Source organism: Triturus cristatus, chromosome 12, assembly GCF_964204655.1.
Source record: "Triturus cristatus chromosome 12, aTriCri1.1, whole genome shotgun sequence".
Lineage (NCBI taxonomy): Eukaryota > Metazoa > Chordata > Amphibia > Caudata > Salamandridae > Triturus > Triturus cristatus.
Window position 1 is genome coordinate 831,565,397 of NC_140595.1, and position 20,743 is coordinate 831,586,139.

Consider the following 20,743-nt stretch of genomic DNA (forward strand, 5'->3'; position numbering starts at 1 on the left):
GGCATCTCGCACAAACCAAGGAACATATAAATATATCACAAGCCAGAGGGAGGGGGGCTCTCAATACAGAAATGCCTGCGGTGACAGGAAGAGGGCGCCACAAGCCTAGAAATTAATCTTTCAAACCCTAAAACCTCCCTTATGACTGAGCCCCGGACACCCTCGGCCTGGACAGGGTTGTCTCTGACTGTGAGACGCACGCACAGAGGATGGACGTGTCACACGTGTGATGGTTTGAATGAATGCCTGCGGTGACAGGAAGAGGGCGCCACAAGCCTAGAAATTAATCTTTCAAACCCTAAAACCTCCCTTATGGCTGAGCCCCGGACACCCTCGGCCTGGACAGGGTTATCTCTGACTGTGAGACGCACAGAGGATGGACGTGTCACACGTGTGATGGTTTGAATGAATGGCTGCGGACCCGCGTTCCGTGACGTCATGGAAGGCTCCGAGACAGAAGTATTTTCCTTCAAACATTGCCGGAGCAGACGCGCTCTGACGTCATCGGCTCGCAGGTGAGACGGCTGCGGACCTCTGGGGAGGGTAAGAGGCGGAGACCCCAGTTCTGACCCTCAGGTGTGATCAGGGTTCACGGGGGTGGGGGGGCATCAGAGGGGGTCAGGGCGGGTAAGTGGCAGAGACTGCCTGCTCTGACCCTCAGGGTGTGATCAGGGTTCACAGAGGGGGTAGGGGGGAATCAAAGGGGGCCAGGGAGGGCAAGTGGCGGAGACCCCTGTTCTGACCCTCAGGTGTGATGAGAGTTGACAGTGGGGGGCATCAAAGGGGGTCAGAGAGGGGCACTCCAGGGTAAGTGGCGGAGACCCCTGTTCTGACCCTCAGGTGTGATGAGAGTTGACAGTGGGGGGCATCAAAGGGGGTCAGAGAGGGGCCCTCCAGGGTAAGTGGCAGGGACCCCCTGTTCTGACCCCCAGGGAATGGTCTGGGTTCACGGTGGGACACCAGAGGGGCTTGAGCCTGTTGAAGCGTTGGGACAGGACCAGCTTAGGTGACTCCCCTGACGTCAGACTTGTCTCCCGAGCTCGAGACTCCCGCCCCCTTAGGTTCAGAGAGCTCGTCCCTAATGTCCGATGCGTCCTCCTGAGTGTATATTTTCCCTGGTGGCTCTAAACACCCCCTGATTTAGAAAGTGGAGGCACTCATTTGACCCCCCCCCCCTTTAGACTTTAGCCCATGCAGCACAAGAGAATGACAAGTTAGTCAAGTGTTGTGAAAGGAAACACAGAGGGGCATCTGCATAAGAAGTGGTGGAGCGCGGGTCTGCTCCAAAATTGCTAAGGCCGCGCTCCGCCACTTCAGAAACGCAGGGATGTGGCGTATTTACAAGAATGTGGCGCACCCCTGCATATCTCCCTGCGCTGGCGCTAAATTCAGCTGCCTAGGGCCAACGCAGGCACCCTTGCACCATAGTGCACGAGTGCGTGTGTTGGGGGAATGATTGTGAATGTGCAGGAAGGTGCCCCTTCCTGCACATAAACAATTCAGAATGGCGATTTGTAACTTCTATGTGTGCTGCATTGTGCAGCGCACATAGAAGTTGCAAATCGTCATTTTTAAGTGGAAGGTGCCCCTTCCGGCACATAAACAATCCTTCATGGTGTGTTGCTGTTTGTATGTGTGCTGCACAATGCAGCGCACATAGAAACAGCAACAATGAGGAGAAATGAAACTTTTCTCCTCATTTCGCCATGTTAAGACCAGGTTTCCCCTGGGCCTAATGTTGGCGCTGCCTCAGATTTACACCACCCTTGTAAATAGGAGGCCGCGTCAAAATCAATGGGTGTTGCGGCGGAACCCCCACTGCGACACCCGTTTAACGCCCCTTTCACGCTAAGTGTAGCGTGAAAGGGGGCCTTATTTACAAGGTGGCTTTAAGCATCGTTAAGTGGCTTAACAACGTTTTGTAAATAAGGTGAAGGGTTTATCGCCACCAGAACATCACTAAAAGTGACGTTCCTGTGGCGATAGGGGCTTGTACATATGCACCGCTATACTCGCAGCTCAACCATAAACCACTTTCGTGATAAGTGCGATATTCTTTTCCCGCAGTCTCTCTTTGTAAATCGCTTCTAATCAGGGTATGTTAAACCCCAGTTTTGTTTTCACATAAAATATATGTTGTGTAACTTCAAATATCTCTTCCTGACTTCGGCTAACCCCAACAACGGAGGCGGTAACCCATCTCCAGATTATTTCACCCTTAAATGTACTCTGAATTCTGGGAGAGTGCGTAACCCCTACAGCTAGCGTCTGTATTGGCCAGTTATCCTAGCAGTAAAACCAGGAGGTGTGGACCCAGCCCATCCAGCGAAGGCCTGCCTCTCTAAATGTCCAGTACCACTTAAGAACCAGAGAAACGCTTCTTCCTGTAGTTCCAACCCAGCGCAGCCGTTTCAGTCCCTAATTCAAGAGCCTTCATCAGGACATTGTCTCAGGTAATGAGATTTCTTGTGCTGGATTAGGAATATTTACAGTTACAGGGATCACTGCATTATACCCACTCTTAGGCTTTAGACAAACGTTGGCCCCGGGCTCTAGTGCATTAGTACCACAAGAGAACATTACATCCAGCCTTAAAATCGCGCCTTGGTTCAAAACATTGGAAACAACAACAGGAATCAAGTGAGAGACCAAATCACTGAAAGGAGTACAAAGCGATGTCAGTAAGTACAAATGAAGACAAGCCCTGTCACACTACTTGAAAAACAGCTGATTGGTGATTTGATGACAGCTCTTGTACCTCGCCTGGAATATTATAGTTTTAAGCACCTAACATTGGAAAACTGGCATTCAGGCCCAGATCACCTTCCTAGGAAGACCAAACGGTCTTAAGAGAAATGTTTCCCACGAGTTACTCATGATGCCGTGAAGAAGCTGAGAGTAAAAAGCAGACAGTGAGCCAGTTGTGTGAGACAAGGCCCAAACCTAGCTTTACACCATAGGTGCGTCTTGAGTATCAGTGGTTTACCCATAGTCTAGGGTTCAAGGGGCCATGGATATAGGATGATACAACGCGTTCAATTACAACGCGGTATGTCACATCGCAGTTTTTACAACGACTTGCGCTGGAGGGCGCTGGACTTAGGGATAGTATGATTTACTATTCCAACTCCAGTCTACGTACAGTAGGGAAGGTGTTGGGATAGTAAGTCATACTATTCCTTAGGTTAGAGCGCCATCCAGCGGGGAACAACCTTTACAACGCAACTTTTACAACGCACTACCATTACAACGCATTTTTTACAACGCATAATCCATTACAACGCATGACATTACAATGCATGACACTACAACGCATTTTTAAAAACTACCTTTACAACGCATTCCATTACAACGCATACTACCATTACAACGCATACCATTACAACGCATAATATTACACTATACTATCCAACACTTACCCTACTGTTGCACCCCCTGGAGTTAGAATAGTAATTTTTACCCCTACACTATCCAACACTTACCCTACTGTTGCACCCCCTGGAGTTAGAATAGTAATTTTTACCCCTACACTATCCAACACTTACCCTACTGTTGCACCCCCTGGAGTTAGAATAGTAATTTTTACCCCTACACTATCCAACACTTACCCTACTGTTGCACCCCCTGGAGTTAGAATAGTAATTTTTACCCCTATACTATCCAACACTTACCCTACTGTTGCACCCCCTGGAGTTAGAATAGTAATTTTTACCCCTACACTATCCAACACTTACCCTACTGTTGCACCCCCTGGAGTTAGAATAGTAATTTTTACCCCTACACTATCCAACACTTACCCTACTGTTGCACCCCCTGGAGTTAGAATAGTAATTTTTACCCCTATACTATCCAACACTTACCCTACTGATGCACCCCCTGGAGTTAGAATAGTAATTTTTACCCCTATACTATCCAACACTTACCCTACTGATGCACCCCCTGGAGTTAGAATAGTAATTTTTACCCCTATACTATCCAACACTTACCCTACTGATGCACCCCCTGGAGTTAGAATAGTAATTTTTACCCCTATACTATCCAACACTTACCCTACTGATGCACCCCCTGGAGTTAGAATAGTAATTTTTACACCTATACTATCCAACACTTACCCTACTGATGCACCCCCTGGAGTTAGAATAGTAATTTTTAGCCCTATACTATCCAACACTTACCCTACTGATGCACCCCCTGGAGTTAGAATAGTAATTTTTACCCCTACACTATCCAACACTTACCCTACTGTTGCACCCCCTGGAGTTAGAATAGTAATTTTTACCCCTACACTATCCAACACTTACCCTACTGTTGCACCCCCTGGAGTTAGAATAGTAATTTTTACCCCTACACTATCCAACACTTACCCTACTGTTGCACCCCCTGGAGTTAGAATAGTAATTTTTACCCCTATACTATCTAATACTTACCTTAAATGTAATTTAATATTATGCGTTGTAATGGTATGCGTTGTAAAGGTAGTATGCGTTGTAATGGTAATGCGTTGTAAAGGTATTTTTTAAAAATGCGTTGTAGTGTCCTGCGTTGTAATGTCATGCGTTGTAATGGATTATGCGTTGTAAAAAATGCGTTGTAAGTGCATGCGTTGTAAAAGTGTGCGTTGTAACGTCATACATCCCCATCCAGCGCAAGTCGTTATAACGACTTGCGTTGTAATGACCGCGATCTAAAGGCATTGCGATGCAATGCCCGCGATGTAATGGATGTCTCCCAGGGTCCATGGCTTGATGGTGTCTTCATCAGGCACGTGATTGTGATCCAGACCTGGAGGAATTACAAGAAATCCAAGTTCTTGCAGTCACAGCCGGCTCCCCAGACAGGGATTAAAATGAAACAGAGCAATGAGAAAGGTATTAGCCATCACCAGAGTCTGTCAATGCCCCCCCCCCATGAGAAAGGTATTAGCCATCCCCAGAGTCTGTCAATGCCCCCCCATGAGAAAGGTATTAGCCATCACCAGAGTCTGTCAATGCCCCCCCCCCCATGAGAAAGGTATTAGCCATCCCCAGAGTCTGTCAATGCCCCCCCATGAGAAAGGTATTAGCCATCACCAGAGTCTGTCAATGCCCCCCCCCCCATGAGAAAGGTATTAGCCATCACCAGAGTCTGTCAATGCCCCCCTCCATGAGAAAGGTATTAGCCATCACCAGAGTCTGTCAATGCCCCCCCCATGAGAAAGGTATTAGCCATCACCAGAGTCTGTCAATGCCCCCCTCCATGAGAAAGGTATTAGCCATCACCAGAGTCTGTCAATGCCCCCCCCATGAGAAAGGTATTAGCCATTACCAGAGTCTGTCAATGCCCCCCCCATGAGAAAGGTATTAGCCATCACCAGAGTCTGTCAATGCCCCCCCATGAGAAAGGTATCAGCCATTACCAGAGTCTGTCAATGCCCCCCCCCATGAGAAAGGTATTAGCCATCACCAGAGTCTGTCAATGCCCCCCCCCATGAGAAAGGTATTAGCCATTACCAGAGTCTGTCAATGCCCCCCCCCATGAGAAAGGTATCAGCCATTACCAGAGTCTGTCAATGCCCCGCCCCATGAGAAAGGTATTAGCCATCACCAGAGTCTGTCAATGCCCCCCCCCCATGAGAAAGGTATTAGCCATCACCAGAGTCTGTCAATGCCCCCCCCCTGAGAAAGGTATTAGCCATCCCCAGAGTCTGTCAATGCCCCCCCATGAGAAAGGTATTAGCCATCACTAGAGTCTGTCAATGCCCCCCCCCCATGAGAAAGGTATTAGCCATCACCAGAGTCTGTCAATGCCCCCCCCCCCCCAGGAAGCCATCCTCCTGTGTTAAGCTAGTGAAATAATGATTTACTATATCCAATTTTGAGGCCAGCACTTCTAAGGGAAGGCCTCAGACTTTTTGTAGTACCAGGCTGGGTGGAGAAGACCTCATCTTCTGAGGAATAGTCTAAGCAATCAGAAGACCAGGGGCTTGGTCTGGGGGGGCGGCCCGCAGAGCAACACCAAGGGTTTGGCAGACAGGGGTACCCTCAGCAATGCAAAAGGTGTGGGCCCAAGCAGCCACTATGCAAACTCCATGAATAAACAGGCTCTCCCCTCTCCACTGCCTCCTGCTCTCAGGGCCTCACTCATGCCCTCTGGTTCTAACAGCACCCTCGGTTCAGGATTTCATTCCTCCAAATAGTTGCCAGGGCATTGCTTCCACTGGGAGCAACCAGAACTATAGAATCACATTAATTTCACATTCCATTCCTTATTTCCCATCCTACTCCAGTGCTGTTCTCGTTTCATGGCTTCTTTCTTCAGCAGCCCCATACTTTTTCTATTCCATCATACCTTTTCTTGTCATCCACGTTCTCTCCATAATCATTTGTAATACCCAGTCTTACAAAATCTAATTTATTCCTGCCTCTCTCACTTTCTCCAGCCAAAACAGATCCCATTATCTCCGTGCTTCCTTTATCTCATGCCTTCCCTGCTTCACACCTCCTCTTCCTACCTGTATCACTCATCTCTTGCTCACATCATTCATCATTCATTCTTTCACCCACTAAATCCTACTGTCTTCAAAACATGTGTTTGCCAAGGCAGTCAAGACCAGCTATCCATCCTTCAAGCCTAACACACTCTCTTTCTCAGCGATGGAGTTTGTGACCGGATACCGCGAGGCCATCCTGGACTTCTCCGAGTTGCTCTTCAGCTGGTATCGCAAGTACTTGATGGACCATGCGGACAACCGGGGACTGCGAGCTGAGGAGAAGCAGCAGAAGTTGGAGGACACAATCAGGCAGCTCCCTGCAGACCAGGCGCAATGGGTGGTTCATGTGCTCCGGAATCACAGCCTGAGCTTCCGGGTCAAGAACCCTGACCAGCAGATCCAAGACAAGTTCTACAATGAGGAGGCACTCAGCCTGGAGGATCTCGACAAGTTCATCAGCTTCGTTAGCCTAACCGGTGACGAACCGGAGGAAGACCTTGAAGGGGAACAGGAGGAAGGTATGTGAAACCTCTGGAGCAGACAGAAGTGTAAGTGAGATTCAAGATGCTGTTGTTTAATTAGTTACTCTAGAAGGGAACTCATTTCATTATTTTTTCAGAATTTCTTAGGCGGTGACAACTTACAGCTCATGAGGGGAACAAACATGGCATCCTCGAAAAACTATACTCATTGGTCAAACACTCCTCTCTTCTGGATCACTTAGGCTTGTGTGGCTAGAGGGATCGGATGCTGTCACAAAGAGCCTTCCGTGTAGGCTTGACAACATCAAGTAGAAAACTCTTGCCAGAGGTCCATCACTTAAGATAGATGAACCATGCCTGGTTGTCAAACATGGCCACTGGCGGGGACCATGGAAAGTAAAGGTCCTACAAAGGATAGATGACGCGGGCAGGGTGGTGTTTCGGTTTTTGTGGGAGTCTCTCCTATTGGTGTTTTGAAAGGTTCCTTATCAGTAGTATCAGTTCTACAGGAACGGATTAATCACCATTAGAAATACTGCCCTTTTCTGAGGGTCCCAATATGCTCATTTGACAACCATCCCAGAATGTGGTGTGATTGCCTTCTGAGTAGCTATGGGCATATCTGAGGTCATGACAATGATCCAACAGTTGTCAAGGTCTCCTAACAGAGTACTGCCCACAGCTGCCTGAAGTGGAGCCCAGCCTATGAAAACATAAATCGAGCAGTGCTGGGGAGTTACTTTGTTGTTTACGGTCCACGGACAGCAAGCGGTGAGACTCGGGGACTCGAAACTGTGACCTGTACAACGTTGAATGGAATACAGAAAGGAAGGGTGCTACAACTGTCCCAACAAGGCTAGATTCAGAAAGGTCATTCACATCACAGCATATTTATAACACCACACCCACCATGGGAGGCTTACTCCAAGGGTGCCCCACCTTTTAATGCTGAGAAACAAGGGTTAGCTACAGCGTCGTTCATGGCTCCAATGTAGAGATAGCTGAGTTACTTCCCTTGGACACCCTTCGAGGACCTCAGGACAGTCCTACATGGGGGTGCAATGGTGGGCCGGGGAACACATACACAATCTGCATGCTGGGGCTTTACGGTTGGAGATTAAGGTGTTAAAGGTCGAATGGCTTCACGATTGATGCACCTGCCACTGACCAATCCACACGCTCCCTGAGCAAATTCAAACCCGCAACACTTGAGCCTCAGGGACGTATTAGGACAAGGACCCAGGTGGCTAAAGGCTGCTCTGTGTTCATAGACCTAGTCATCTATGACGAAGAATGTGAGGACCACTCTAGGACAACAGGGCATCACCCATAATGAATAGGACCTCCTCCGTACACGGTCAACATCCTAGGTAGACAACATGACCGTCACCCCCTTACTGACCAAATGATTCAAAGGTGGCCATGCCTAATGCTTCCACACCAATTCAATCATATCGGATAGTAAATAAAGAGGTCAGGTATCCAAGTGAAAAAAGGAAGTCCTTTTCAGTGGTGCTCACATGGTGACAGCTCCCAGCCACCTAAGGTGCAAAATACCGTACTGGAGGACAGTGCGGGAACTTGACAATAAAGCACCAAAGCACACACTCTGCTGTTGCTGTAGAATCCTTGATAAGAAAGTTGAATGAATGAGCAGGTGATTTCAAATTCTTCTGTTTAATTCACATCACAATTCAGTACATGTCATGATCAATTTTGCCACGAAAACAGCCGACACGTGTTTCGTCCACAGGACTTTTTCAAGGCTAGAAAAATGTCTAACTACCAAAATAGGAGACTAATACACAAGGCAAATCTGCTGCACTCAATAAGTCATTCCAGGAAGAAGTCAGTTAGCAGTAGTACTGACGGCCAACCCGACCCAAGTAAAACACGTCAAGCGGGGGTTGCCAATAGAAAAAATCTGAAGTAGGCACTTTTTCCAAGTAACGGCCCGAAGACGCCTAATGTAGGAGAGTGTCATACTTTTGGCGTCTTCGGCCGTTACTGGTGTAAGCTGCTTATTATGGTCCTGCTTGGAAAGAGTGCCTGATTTGGTTTTATTCTGTTGACAATCCCTATTTGATGATTACTTTCCAGCGTCTTCGGGTCGTTACTAGTGCTGGCAGGCTTTTAATTGGTCCTGCTTGGAAAAAGTGCCTGGTTTGGATATTTTCTATTGCAACCCCCGCTGGACATCAAAGAACCCCAGTGTGGGTACAAAATGCCCCCCTCGATGTTTAAGGACAGTTAGATGCCGAATATTAAGATGGGTTGAAGGAGCAATTGCTGTGGACTCCTGTAGCCATGGGGCAAGGGAGGCTTCTAAGAGGGCTGCAAGTGAAACAAGGGTATAAATAAGACATGTATAGATAGTTTAGATGATAACTGGGGTGAAGGCCTAACTTCTCCCATATAAGGCCCAGCTATGGATGACACAGGCCTGGAGAAGATGGTAAGAACACAGTGTCTACAGGTAAGAACCATTTTTATAGTCAAAAGTAGACAAGAAGGGCTTCATACACGGATTCTGCAATTAACATCTATGGACTCTACTGTCCTGTCACCTCTTGATCGTTATCTTCCTCCTGCACAGATCAGCCAGTCTCACAGGCTAATCCCCCGCAGTGCTTGATTTGTCAAAAAAAAAAAGGTGCCCGGGCTCTCGTCAGGAGCCTGCTGCAGCTTACGCCGCTCATCGCCCCCGCCATGCTGCCAATGATAGGAATAATTCAACTACTCACCATCACACTCCTACAAGTGCGGCACTTCAGACTATTTCAGGCCCCCAGAGCTCTACGAATGGCTTGTGCGGCAGGTAATAGTCATGTTCAATGTAAACTGAAATGATAATTAGCTTTTGTTGTGGTCATCTCTAAATTAGCCAGGCAGCGCCACCTTGTGACAGACTATCACAAGCGCTGGTGTTGACATTTTAGTGCCGGTGCCGAGCACCGGAAACCACAGGCTCAAATTAAGCACTGTCCTTGCAGTGTTCATCTGTATTCCTATACTACAGACTACAAATGAACTGCCTGTCGAAGGGCTCTTCCTGCAAAGCGCGTGCTCGTTAACGCTAACGCACTGCTCTTCTCTCCCCTTGCAGAAGAAGACCTGCTCCACTTGGACTACTTCCTGCTGGTGACGGACGACACTGGCACCGTCATGGGCATTGACTTTCTCTTCAGTTGCAACTGTCAATGTCCGAAGAAGAAGATGCTGGCGCGGCGGGCCTTCAACCTGTTGTGCTACAGCATGGCCTTTCCAATGGCGGCAGGCGAGCCCCACCGGCCAAAGCAGGTCACAACCGGAGACATCGTTGTGCATGGGTGAGGAGGAAAAGCCTGGGCATGGCTTCGGCTAGATTGGAATGTACCTGGTAACAGGAATCTTTAGGTTTCTTTACTTTACCCTGGTTTCTGATTGCCCCAGTCATGCTCCACTCAAAGCTTATGCTCAAAGTCTCGTCAGCTTTTGAGAGAACATTATTAGAGGATGGCGAGTGTACAGACATGGGGGAATCTATGAGCCCCACAGAGTGGGTTTTTATGCAGAAAGGGGATGGAAGCAGACTGCCTCATATCCCAGCAGAGTTTGCCCCTTTGCATTATGGTGAATGCAGTTCACAATTAGCGCTGTCTTGAATACTGGGATGTGAGGCAGTGCGCTCTCATCCCCATTCTGTTTAAAAAAGTTCCCGTGAGCCAGTGAGCTGACGAGCTTTTGGAGATGCACCTGTGCGTCAGTGAGAGGTACTGACACCTGAGAGAACTGTGGCAGTATTCTCAGCAACCCCTGATAAAATAATTCTTTGATCTCTACTGATGAAGGATAAAATCCAGAAACACACGTGTCTAGAGATGAACACTATTGTGACATACTACTACTAATATTCAAGAAAGTGCTAATTGTGAATTGCAATCACCATAATGCAAAGGGGCGAACTCTGCTGGGATGTGAGGCAGTGCGTTTCCATCCCCCCTCTGGATTTGCTGGGAGCTAGGAGTACATGTTTTAATTGGACTGACGTTGTGTCCACCAAGCAACTGTGGACATTTTGTTAATCCAGCTGCCTACACTTGAACCTTTATGGCCCACACACAGCATTGTAAAGCTAATAAGGTGTCTTAGATAACTAGACAATTGATGTTGTTTTTCTCTGGCAGAAGCACAGATGGAGGAGGGCAGTCATTAACGTATAAGGATTTTTAGGTCTGGCTTGACAGTGCAACTGTCGCCTGACCTGTTAACCTACACCAATATTGTTCTACAGTTCTTTGCTTCCACACAATACATATGTATTCCCATGCTATTTACTTCTTGCTTATGGCGCTGCTCAATGGACATTGGTCCACTGTTAAGCGGCACTTTGCCTCAAGTCTCTGGAGCATGTTCTTTTAAATAATTGTCAGGCATTCAAGCACACACTGGCCCATTGCTTTTTGCCACAGAAAGGATGGAGCCGTGTAATGTGACGAAAGGAAGCCAAAGTGTGTGAGTTTGCAGGTTCACACACATCTGAGCAATTGTACTGGCAAAGTCAGGGGCACTAGTAACAGGACAAACATTTTCCATATACTAATAGTTTTTTAAGTTTAGACAAAACACAAATTAGCTTAGAGAACATTCTGCATGACATTGGAGAGCAGAACCCGTCTCATCACAGAGCCGCAGCAGTGAGATGCTGCACCGATGCTAGAGACATTGAGTCTAAGTGGATGGTCCTTTCTAGTGATTGTGGTGCCATACCTACAGTAGGTGCTCTGCGTAACCCTGGGCGGGTAACTCTGCTCCGCCAGTGGAGTTTGCGGAGATTTTCCTACTCCGCGCTCCGTTGCGAACATAGAGGTAGACAAAACTCCGCCTCTGTGTCGGAACGGAGTTAGCCGCTCCCTCCCCCCTCCTAAATTCTTTAAAAATTATAAAAGAAGGCACCTAACTGCGTGTCTGCCACCTCCTCTGCCTGGCCGCTCTCCTTCCTGCTCAGGAAGGAGAGCAGCCAGGCAGGGGAGGCGGCAGACACACAGGTAAGTGCCTTCTGTTATCATTTTTAAAGAATTTGGGAGGGTTTGAGAGGGGGGAGGGAGCGGAGCAGAGCGAAGTGTAGCTGCACGGAGTTTTTTTCAAACTCCATGGAGCTACGCGTAGAGGCACTACGCCCGCTCCGCGATCTGAGACAGTCAATAAATAGAACATTTAACACTATAAATGCATCCCCACCTAAAATACAGTTCAAATAACCAATGGGAGGAGAGACAAAAACAATGACTTAATATACAATTAGAGTTTCACCACCAGCCCTGTACATCCAAGGTAGAGAGCTGACCTTACGTCTACCTCCACAGCCGACATGAACCTTACATTACCCAATAGGAAGTGAGAGTGAGACCATCCATAGCCGTTCCATGGGAAGTGACACCAACCTCACACTGTCCAATGAGAAGTCACACCAACCTCACACTGTCCAATGAGAATTGACACCAACCTTACACTGTCCAATGAGAATTGACACCAACCTCACACTGTCCAATGAGAATTGGCACCAACCTCACACTGTCCAATGAGAATTGGCACCAATCTCACACTGTCCAATGAGAATTGGCACCAACCTCACACTGTCCGATGAGAAGTGAGACACCACCCCTATTGTGTTCAATGGAAAGACCTAGGGTCTGATTTAGATATTGGCGGGTGGGTTACTCTGTCACAACGGCGACGGCCATCCCGTACGCCAAAATATAAATCCCATAGGATATATGGGATATATATTTCAGCAAACGGGATATCTGTCACCCACCCGCCAAGATCTAAATCAGGCTCCTCGTCAGGTTGCAGAGCTTCCAACAGCAAGTGAGAGCAACATTACACCATCCAACGGGGAGTAAGACATCACTCTTTTTTATCCAAAGGGAAGGGAGCCTCCTCTCCACACCCCATGGGACGCGAGGCTCCAACCTCTCAATGTGCAATGAAAAGCCCTACATAAACCCAGAAACTAGAGACATAGGTTTTATGTCAGCCATATAACCTCCAGTAGGAGACGGGCCTTGTAATGTCAGCTCCGCAACTTGTAGCACCCGTAAAGACCAGTGCACCACCCACCAAATCTGCATGGCGAATGGAAATTTATCACTTTGATCTGTTACTCTTCTCCTGTGTTCTTTAGGTTGTTGGATCAGCTTGTGACCAAGCTGGGCGTGAAGATGGCCAAGAACCCGATGCGCTCATGGTCGCAGCGCCCAAACTTCACCTTCCCCGCCATGAGAGTGAAGGGGTGTCACGTATGTAAGAGGCGCAGCTTTGAGACCCAAGTGGCTCCATGGTAAGGCAAGACTTTCGCTTAAGGGGCAGGCTGTGCAGCTGTTGATGGGTGCAGGGGCCCAGTATCTAGAGAGATGCCCTCTGGACGTCCAGGTAAGGTGCACATGGAATGGCAGGGTTGGCCTCTGGAAGCCTTTCCAAAATGGCGCCCAGGAGAGGTGACTTGCCAACGTGTGGCACATTATCTGTTCATTAAATATAGTCTGTTGTAAACATAACTACTGACACAGGAAAGATGTTCAAAGGCAAAGAAATATTGAACCAATGCTTCATGATCTGTATCTTGAGATTCCAATGATTACCTTCTCTTATTGCCACTTACCAGCAGTCCATGTCAGCCAGCGATCAGTCTTATGGGCGCTGTGTCAGGTTTGTGACCACAAAGCCATCCAAGATAATCGCCTGCTCTAGATGAGCCTTTCAAAAAAAGTTCAATCTCCCTCTCAGCAGAGCTTTCTGGAGTACCTTCAGAGGCGTCCGACATGTGGTTGGTGGTTGAGAATCCGTGGCAGCAACTACTCCCGGGAGCTCCACTTTTAGATCAGCACGCGCACTAGGGGTTGAACAACTGAGTGCATCTGACTCAGAGCTTCTAAGGTTAATAAACAGCTCCGCCACCAGACGAAGCTCCTTGACTGCGATATCTTGTGATGAAAAAATCAGATTGCACCAAATGATGTCATCACTGTCATATAGCCTGTGGTAATATTTCACTACTCAGCAGTGGTAGTTGTTGAAAGGTCCCCTCAATTCACCCTTTTCCCCAGGACTGTAAGAGGTCAAACACCCCCTCTAACTAGTAATCCCCTGCCTGACTGACTATCCCTCTTCCTGTACAGTACAAGATGTAAGGCTGTCCTTTACTGCTCCGAGCGATGCAGGAAGATCGACTGGAAGAAGAGCCCTGAAGATGTTAGCCACCAGTACTGGTGTGAGAAGATGCGCGGGTACATGAGCCACGTCCAAGAGCTGGCTGACTTCCCCTTCAAATACACAGCTGGTAAGACGTCACAAGCCTGTGGACCACCACAGCTGCAAGCCTTTATCCATTACAATTGATATGGCTAACTTTATTTGTCATTCAACCTCTTTTCTTTATCCAGGTAGTGTTAGTTATGTAAGCTTGGTCATTGCTCTACCTTCCTCCTTGGATTTCCAGCTTACCTGGTGTCCCCCCAGTACCCATCTCAACTCTGTGTTCTCACCCTCACCTTCTGTCTTGGTACAACCCCCTTAACCACATGAGTGTCTCCTGAGCTCCCCTTCTATCTCACATTTCTTCCCACTCAAGGTTGCATGTCCTCCTCTTGCACCTCAGAGTCCCGTGATCATCCCTCCCATCTCAATGCCACATGGTCTCACTATCTCAGTAGCTGCCTTTGTGTACGCTTCTCGATCCCGTCCACTCGCACTATCACATCATCACCTTACCCTGCCCAGTTTCACGAGACTTCTCCCACATCAGGGTCTGCTGACCTCCTCTCCCACCTTCATGAACATTTCTCTTCCCTGCGCACATAGGGCCTTATTTAGATCTCGGAGGATGGATATTCCGTCCACAGGAATAAAAATCCTGTTATATCCTATGGGATTTATATTACAGCGGACAAGATTTCCTTCACCGTTGTGAAGGAGTAACCCTTCCACCGATATCCAAATCATGCCTTTAGTAACTCATGTTCTACTCTACCTCCTCACTGACATCTCAGGTCAGCCACACCTCAGTGTTTCATGATCTCATCCTCCCTTCAATGTCACATGATCTCCGCAGTCACCTTAGACCTCATCATCCCTGCCATGTATGATGGGACTTCATGTCTGTCATAAATAATGACAGACATGGCATTAATGATGGTACAATGACATAAAGGGCCTGATTCTGATGTGGTTTGGGAAGCTTCCCAACCGAAGGGATTTGGGAAAAGTTTACAACCAAATCGGATCAGGAGAGTCCAACTGACCAAGTACGATGCATCCGGATGCTTCCAGATACGATTTGGTAGGACTCCCATTGTTAATGCATAGTTCATTTTCTCCAAACAAATAGATAACTCCAAATTGTGACCACAGGTTGGTGAAAATTAACTATGCATTCACTGAAGGCAATAAACATGGTGTAAACAAAGGGAAAATTATTGGAACTCCTCTGTTAGTGAACAGATTACATTGCTGTGCATCCTGGGTTGGGTCCTGACGAGGTTCCTGCATATTGTTAATTTCATGTCACGCTCATTGATGGAGCGCATTCCAGGGTATCATGCGAGTATTCTACGCCTTTGAGCATCATTAGAAGTTGATATGAGTAACTAGGAGTGCATCCTACAACATTTGAATGAATTAATGGTCCCATACCATTCCTAGCATCAATGGTTCCATACCATTCCTGGCATCAATGGTTCCATACCATTCCTGGCATGAATGGTTCCATACCATTCCTGGCATGAATGGTTCCATACCATTCCTGGCAGGAATCGTTCCATACCATCCCTGGCATGAATAGTACCATACCATTCCTAGCATCAATGGTTCCATACCATTCCTGGCATGAATGGTTCCATACCATTCCTGGCATGAAGGGTTCCATACCATCCCTGGCATGAATGGTTCCATACCATCCCTGGCATGAATGGTTCCATACCATTCCTAGCATGAATGGTTCCATGCCATCCCTGGCATGAATGGTTCCATACAATTCCTAGCATGAATGGTTCCATATCATTCCTAGCATGAATGGTTCCATACCATTCCTAGCATGAATGGTTCCATACCATTCCTAGCATGAATGGTTCCATACCATTCCTAGCATGAATGGTTCCATACCATTCATGGCAGGAATAGTTCCACACCATTCCTAGCATGAATGGTTCCATACCATTCCTGGCAGGAATAGTTCCATACCATTCTTAGCATGAATGGTTCCATACCATTCCTAGCATGAATGGTTCCATACCATTCCTAGCATGAATGGTTCCATACCATTCATGGCAGGAATAGTTCCACACCATTCCTAGCATGAATGGTTCCATACCATTCCTGGCAGGAATAGTTCCATACCATTCCTAGCATGAATGGTTCCATACCATTCCTAGCATGAATGGTTCCATACTATCCCTGCCATGAAGGGTTCCATATCATCCCTGACATGAATAGTTCCATACCACCCCTGCCATGAATGGTTCCACACCATCCCTGCCATGAATGGTTCCACACCATTCCTGGCAGGAATAGTTCCATACCATCCCTGGCATGAATGGTTCCATACCATCCCTGGCATGAATGGTTCCATACCATTCCTGGCAGGAATAGTTCCATACCATCCCTGGCAGGAAAGGTTCTGCGCCATCCCTGGCATGAATGGTTCCACACCATACCTAGTATCAATGATTCCACACCATCCCTGACAAGAATAGTTCCATACCATCCCTTGCATGAATGGTTCCATACCATCCCTGGCATGAATCGTTCCATACCATTCCTGGCAGGAATCGTTCCATACCATCCCTGGCATGAATAGTACCATACCATTCCTAGCATCAATGGATCCATACCATTCCTGGCATGAATGGTTCCATACCATTCCTGGCATGAAGGGTTCCATACCATCCCTGGCATGAATGGTTCCATACCATCCCTGGCATGAATGGTTCCATACCATTCCTAGCATGAATGGTTCCATGCCATCCCTGGCATGAATGGTTCCATACAATTCCTAGCATGAATGGTTCCATACCATTCCTAGCATGAATGGCTCCATACCATTCCTAGCATGAATGGTTCCATACCATTCCTGGCAGGAATAGTTCCATACCATTCCTAGCATGAATGGTTCCATACCATTCCTAGCATGAATGGTTCCATACCATTCATGGCAGGAATAGTTCCACACCATTCCTAGCATGAATGGTTCCATACCATTCCTGGCAGGAATAGTTCCATACCATTCTTAGCATGAATGGTTCCATACCATTCCTAGCATGAATGGTTCCATACCATTCCTAGCATGAATGGTTCCATACCATTCCTGGCAGGAATAGTTCCATACCATTCCTAGCATGAATGGTTCCATACCATTCCTAGCATGAATGGTTCCATACCATTCCTGGCAGGAATAGTTCCATACCATTCCTAGCATGAATGGTTCCATACTATCCCTGCCATGAAGGGTTCCATATTATCCCTGACATGAATAGTTCCATACCATCCCTGCCATGAATGGTTCCACACCATCCCTGCCATGAATGGTTCCACACCATTCCTGGCAGGAATAGTTCCATACCATCCCTGGCATGAATGGTTCCATACCATCCCTGGCATGAATGGTTCCATACCATTCCTGGCAGGAATAGTTCCATACCATCCCTGGCAGGAAAGGTTCCGCGCCATCCCTGGCATGAATGGTTCCACACCATCCCTAGTATCAATGGTTCCACACCATCCCTGACATGAATAGTTCCATACCATCCCTTGCATGAATGGTTCCATACCATCCCTGGCATGAATAGCTCCACACTATCCCTGCCATGAATGGTTCCATACCATTCCTGGCATGAATGGTTCAATACCATTCCTAGCATGAATGGTTCCATACCATCCCTGGCATGAATGGTTCCACACCGTTCCTGGCAGGAATAGTTCCATACCATCCCTGGCAGGAATAGTTCCATACCATTCCTGGCATGAATGGTTCCATACCATCCCTGGCATGAATGGTTCCATACCATTCCTAGCATGAATGGTTCCATACCATTCCTGGCAGGAATAGTTCCATACCATCAATGGCATGAATGGTTCCATATCATTCCTGGCATGAATGGTTCCACACCATCCCTGGCATGAATAGTTCCATACCATTCCGAGCATGAATGGTTCCATACCATTCCTGGCAGGAATAGTTCCATACCATTCCTAGCATAAATGGTTCCATACAATTCCTGGCAGGAATAGTTCCACACCATCCCTGGCAGGAATGGTTCCATACCATTCCTGGCAGGAATAGTTCCACACTATTCCTAGCATGAATTGTTACATACCATCCCTGGCATGAATGGTTCCACACCGTTCCTGGCAGGAATAGTTCCATAACATCCCTGGCAGGAATAGTTCCATACCATTCCTGGCATGAATGGTTCCATACCATCCCTGCCATGAATGGTTCCACACCATCCCTGCCATGAATGGTTCCACACCATTCCTGGCAGGAATAGTTCCATACCATCCCTGGCATGAATAGTTCCATACCATTCCTAGCATGAATGGTTCCATACTATCCCTGCCATGAATGGTTCCATATCATCCCTGACATGAATAGTTCCATACCATCCCTGCCATGAATGGTTCCACACCATCCCTGCCATGAATGGTTCCACACCATTCCTGGCAGGAATAGTTCCATACCATCCCTGGCATGAATGGTTCCATACCATCCCTGGCATGAATGGTTCCATACCATTCCTGGCAGGAATAGTTCCATACCATCCCTGGCAGGAAAGGTTCCGCACCATCCCTGGCATGAATGGTTCCACACCATCCGTGGTATCAATGGTTCCACACCATCCCTGGCATGAATAGTTCCATACCATCCCTTGCATGAATGGTTCCATACCATCCCTGGCATGAATAGCTCCACACTATCCCTGCCATGAATGGTTCCATACCATTCCTGGCATGAATGGTTCCATACCATTCTTAGCATGAATGGTTCCATACCATCCCTGGCATGAATGGTTCCACACCGTTCCTGGCAGGAATAGTTCCATACCATCCCTGGCAGGAATAGTTCCATACCATTCCTGGCATGAATGGTTCCATACCATCCCTGGCATGAATGGTTCCATACCATTCCCAGCATGAATGGTTCCACACCATTCCTGGCAGGAATAGTTCCATACCATTCCTAGCATGAATGGTTCCATACCATTCCTGGCAGGAATAGTTCCATACCATCAATGGCATGAATGGTTCCATACCATTCCTGGCATGAATAGTTCCATACCATTCCTAGCATGAATGGATCCATACCATTCCTGGCAGGAATAGTTCCATACCATTCCTAGCATAAATGGTTCCATACCATTCCTGGCAGGAATAGTTCCACACCATCCCTGGCAGGAATGGTTCCATACCATTCCTGGCAGGAATTGTTCCACAATATTCCTAGCAGGAATGGTTACATACCATCCCTGGCATGAATAGTTCCATACCATCCTTGCCATGAATTATTCCATACTATCCCTGGCATGAATGGTTCCATACAATCCATGGCATGAATGGTTCCATACCATCCCTGGCATGAATAGTTCTATACCATCCCTGGCATGAATGGTTCCATACCATCCCTAGCATGAATGGTTCCATTCCATTCCTGACAGGAATAGTTCCATACCATCCCTGCCATGAATGGTTCCACACCATTCCTGGCAGGAATAGTCCCATACCATTCCTAGCATGAATGGTTCCATACCATTCCTGGCAGGAATAGTTCTATTCTATCCCTGGCATGAATGGTTTCATACCATTCCTAGCATGAATGGTTCCACACCATTCCTGGCAGGAATAGTTCCATACCGTCCCTGGCATGAATGGTTCCATATCATTCCTAGCATGAATGGTTCCACACCATTCCTAGCAGGAATAGTTCCATACCATTCCTAGCATGAATGGATCCACACCATTCCTGGCAGGAATAGTTCCATGCCATCCCTGCTATGAATGGTTCCACACCATTCCTGGCAGGAATAGTTCCATACCATTCCTAGCATGAATGGTTCCATACTATCCCTGCCATGAATGGTTCCATATCATCCCTGACATGAATAGTTCCATACCATCCCTGCCATGAATGGTTCCACACCATCCCTGCCATGAATGGTTCCACACCATTCCTGGCAGGAATAGTTCCATACCATCCCTGGCATGAATGGTTCCATACCTTCCCTGGCATGAATGGTTCCACACCATTCCTGGCAGGAATAGTTCCTTACCATCCCTGGCATGAATGGTTCCACACCATTCCTGGCAGGAATGGTTCCATACCGTCCCTGCCATGAATGGTTCCACACCATTCCTAGCAGGAATAGTTCCATACCATTCCTGGCAGGAATAGTCCCACACCATTCCTGGCAGGAATAGTTCTACACCATTTCTGGCAGGATTAATTCCATACCATCCCTGGCATGAATGGTTCCACACCATTCCTGGCAGGAAGAGTTCCATACCATCCCTGGCATGAATGGTTCCATACCATTCCTGGCATGATTGGTTCCACACCATTCCAGGCAGGAATAGTTCCGTACCATCCCTGGCATGAATGGTTCCACAACATTCCTGGCAGGAATAGTTCTATACCATTCCTGGCAGGAATAGTTCCACACCATTCCTGGCCGCAATAGTTCCATACCATCGCTGGCATGAATGGTTCCACACCATTCCTGGCAGGAATGGTTCCATGCCATCCCTGACATGAATGGTTCCA

The 20,743-nt window shown here is 47.5% G+C and overlaps 1 protein-coding gene across 1 annotated transcript in view; it reads left to right on the forward strand.

Moving 5' to 3' along the window:
- The first annotated feature begins 6,632 nt into the window (after positions 1 to 6,632).
- Positions 6,633 to 20,743, forward strand: part of ZMYND15 (zinc finger MYND-type containing 15) — a 146,131-nt gene continuing 132,020 nt past the window's right edge. The window contains exons 1-4 of the mRNA XM_085639782.1: positions 6,633 to 6,987; positions 10,058 to 10,280; positions 13,118 to 13,273; positions 14,112 to 14,272. Coding sequence (XP_085495908.1) covers positions 6,633 to 6,987; positions 10,058 to 10,280; positions 13,118 to 13,273; positions 14,112 to 14,272 — 895 coding nt within the window. The remainder of the gene's footprint in view (positions 6,988 to 10,057; positions 10,281 to 13,117; positions 13,274 to 14,111; positions 14,273 to 20,743) is intronic.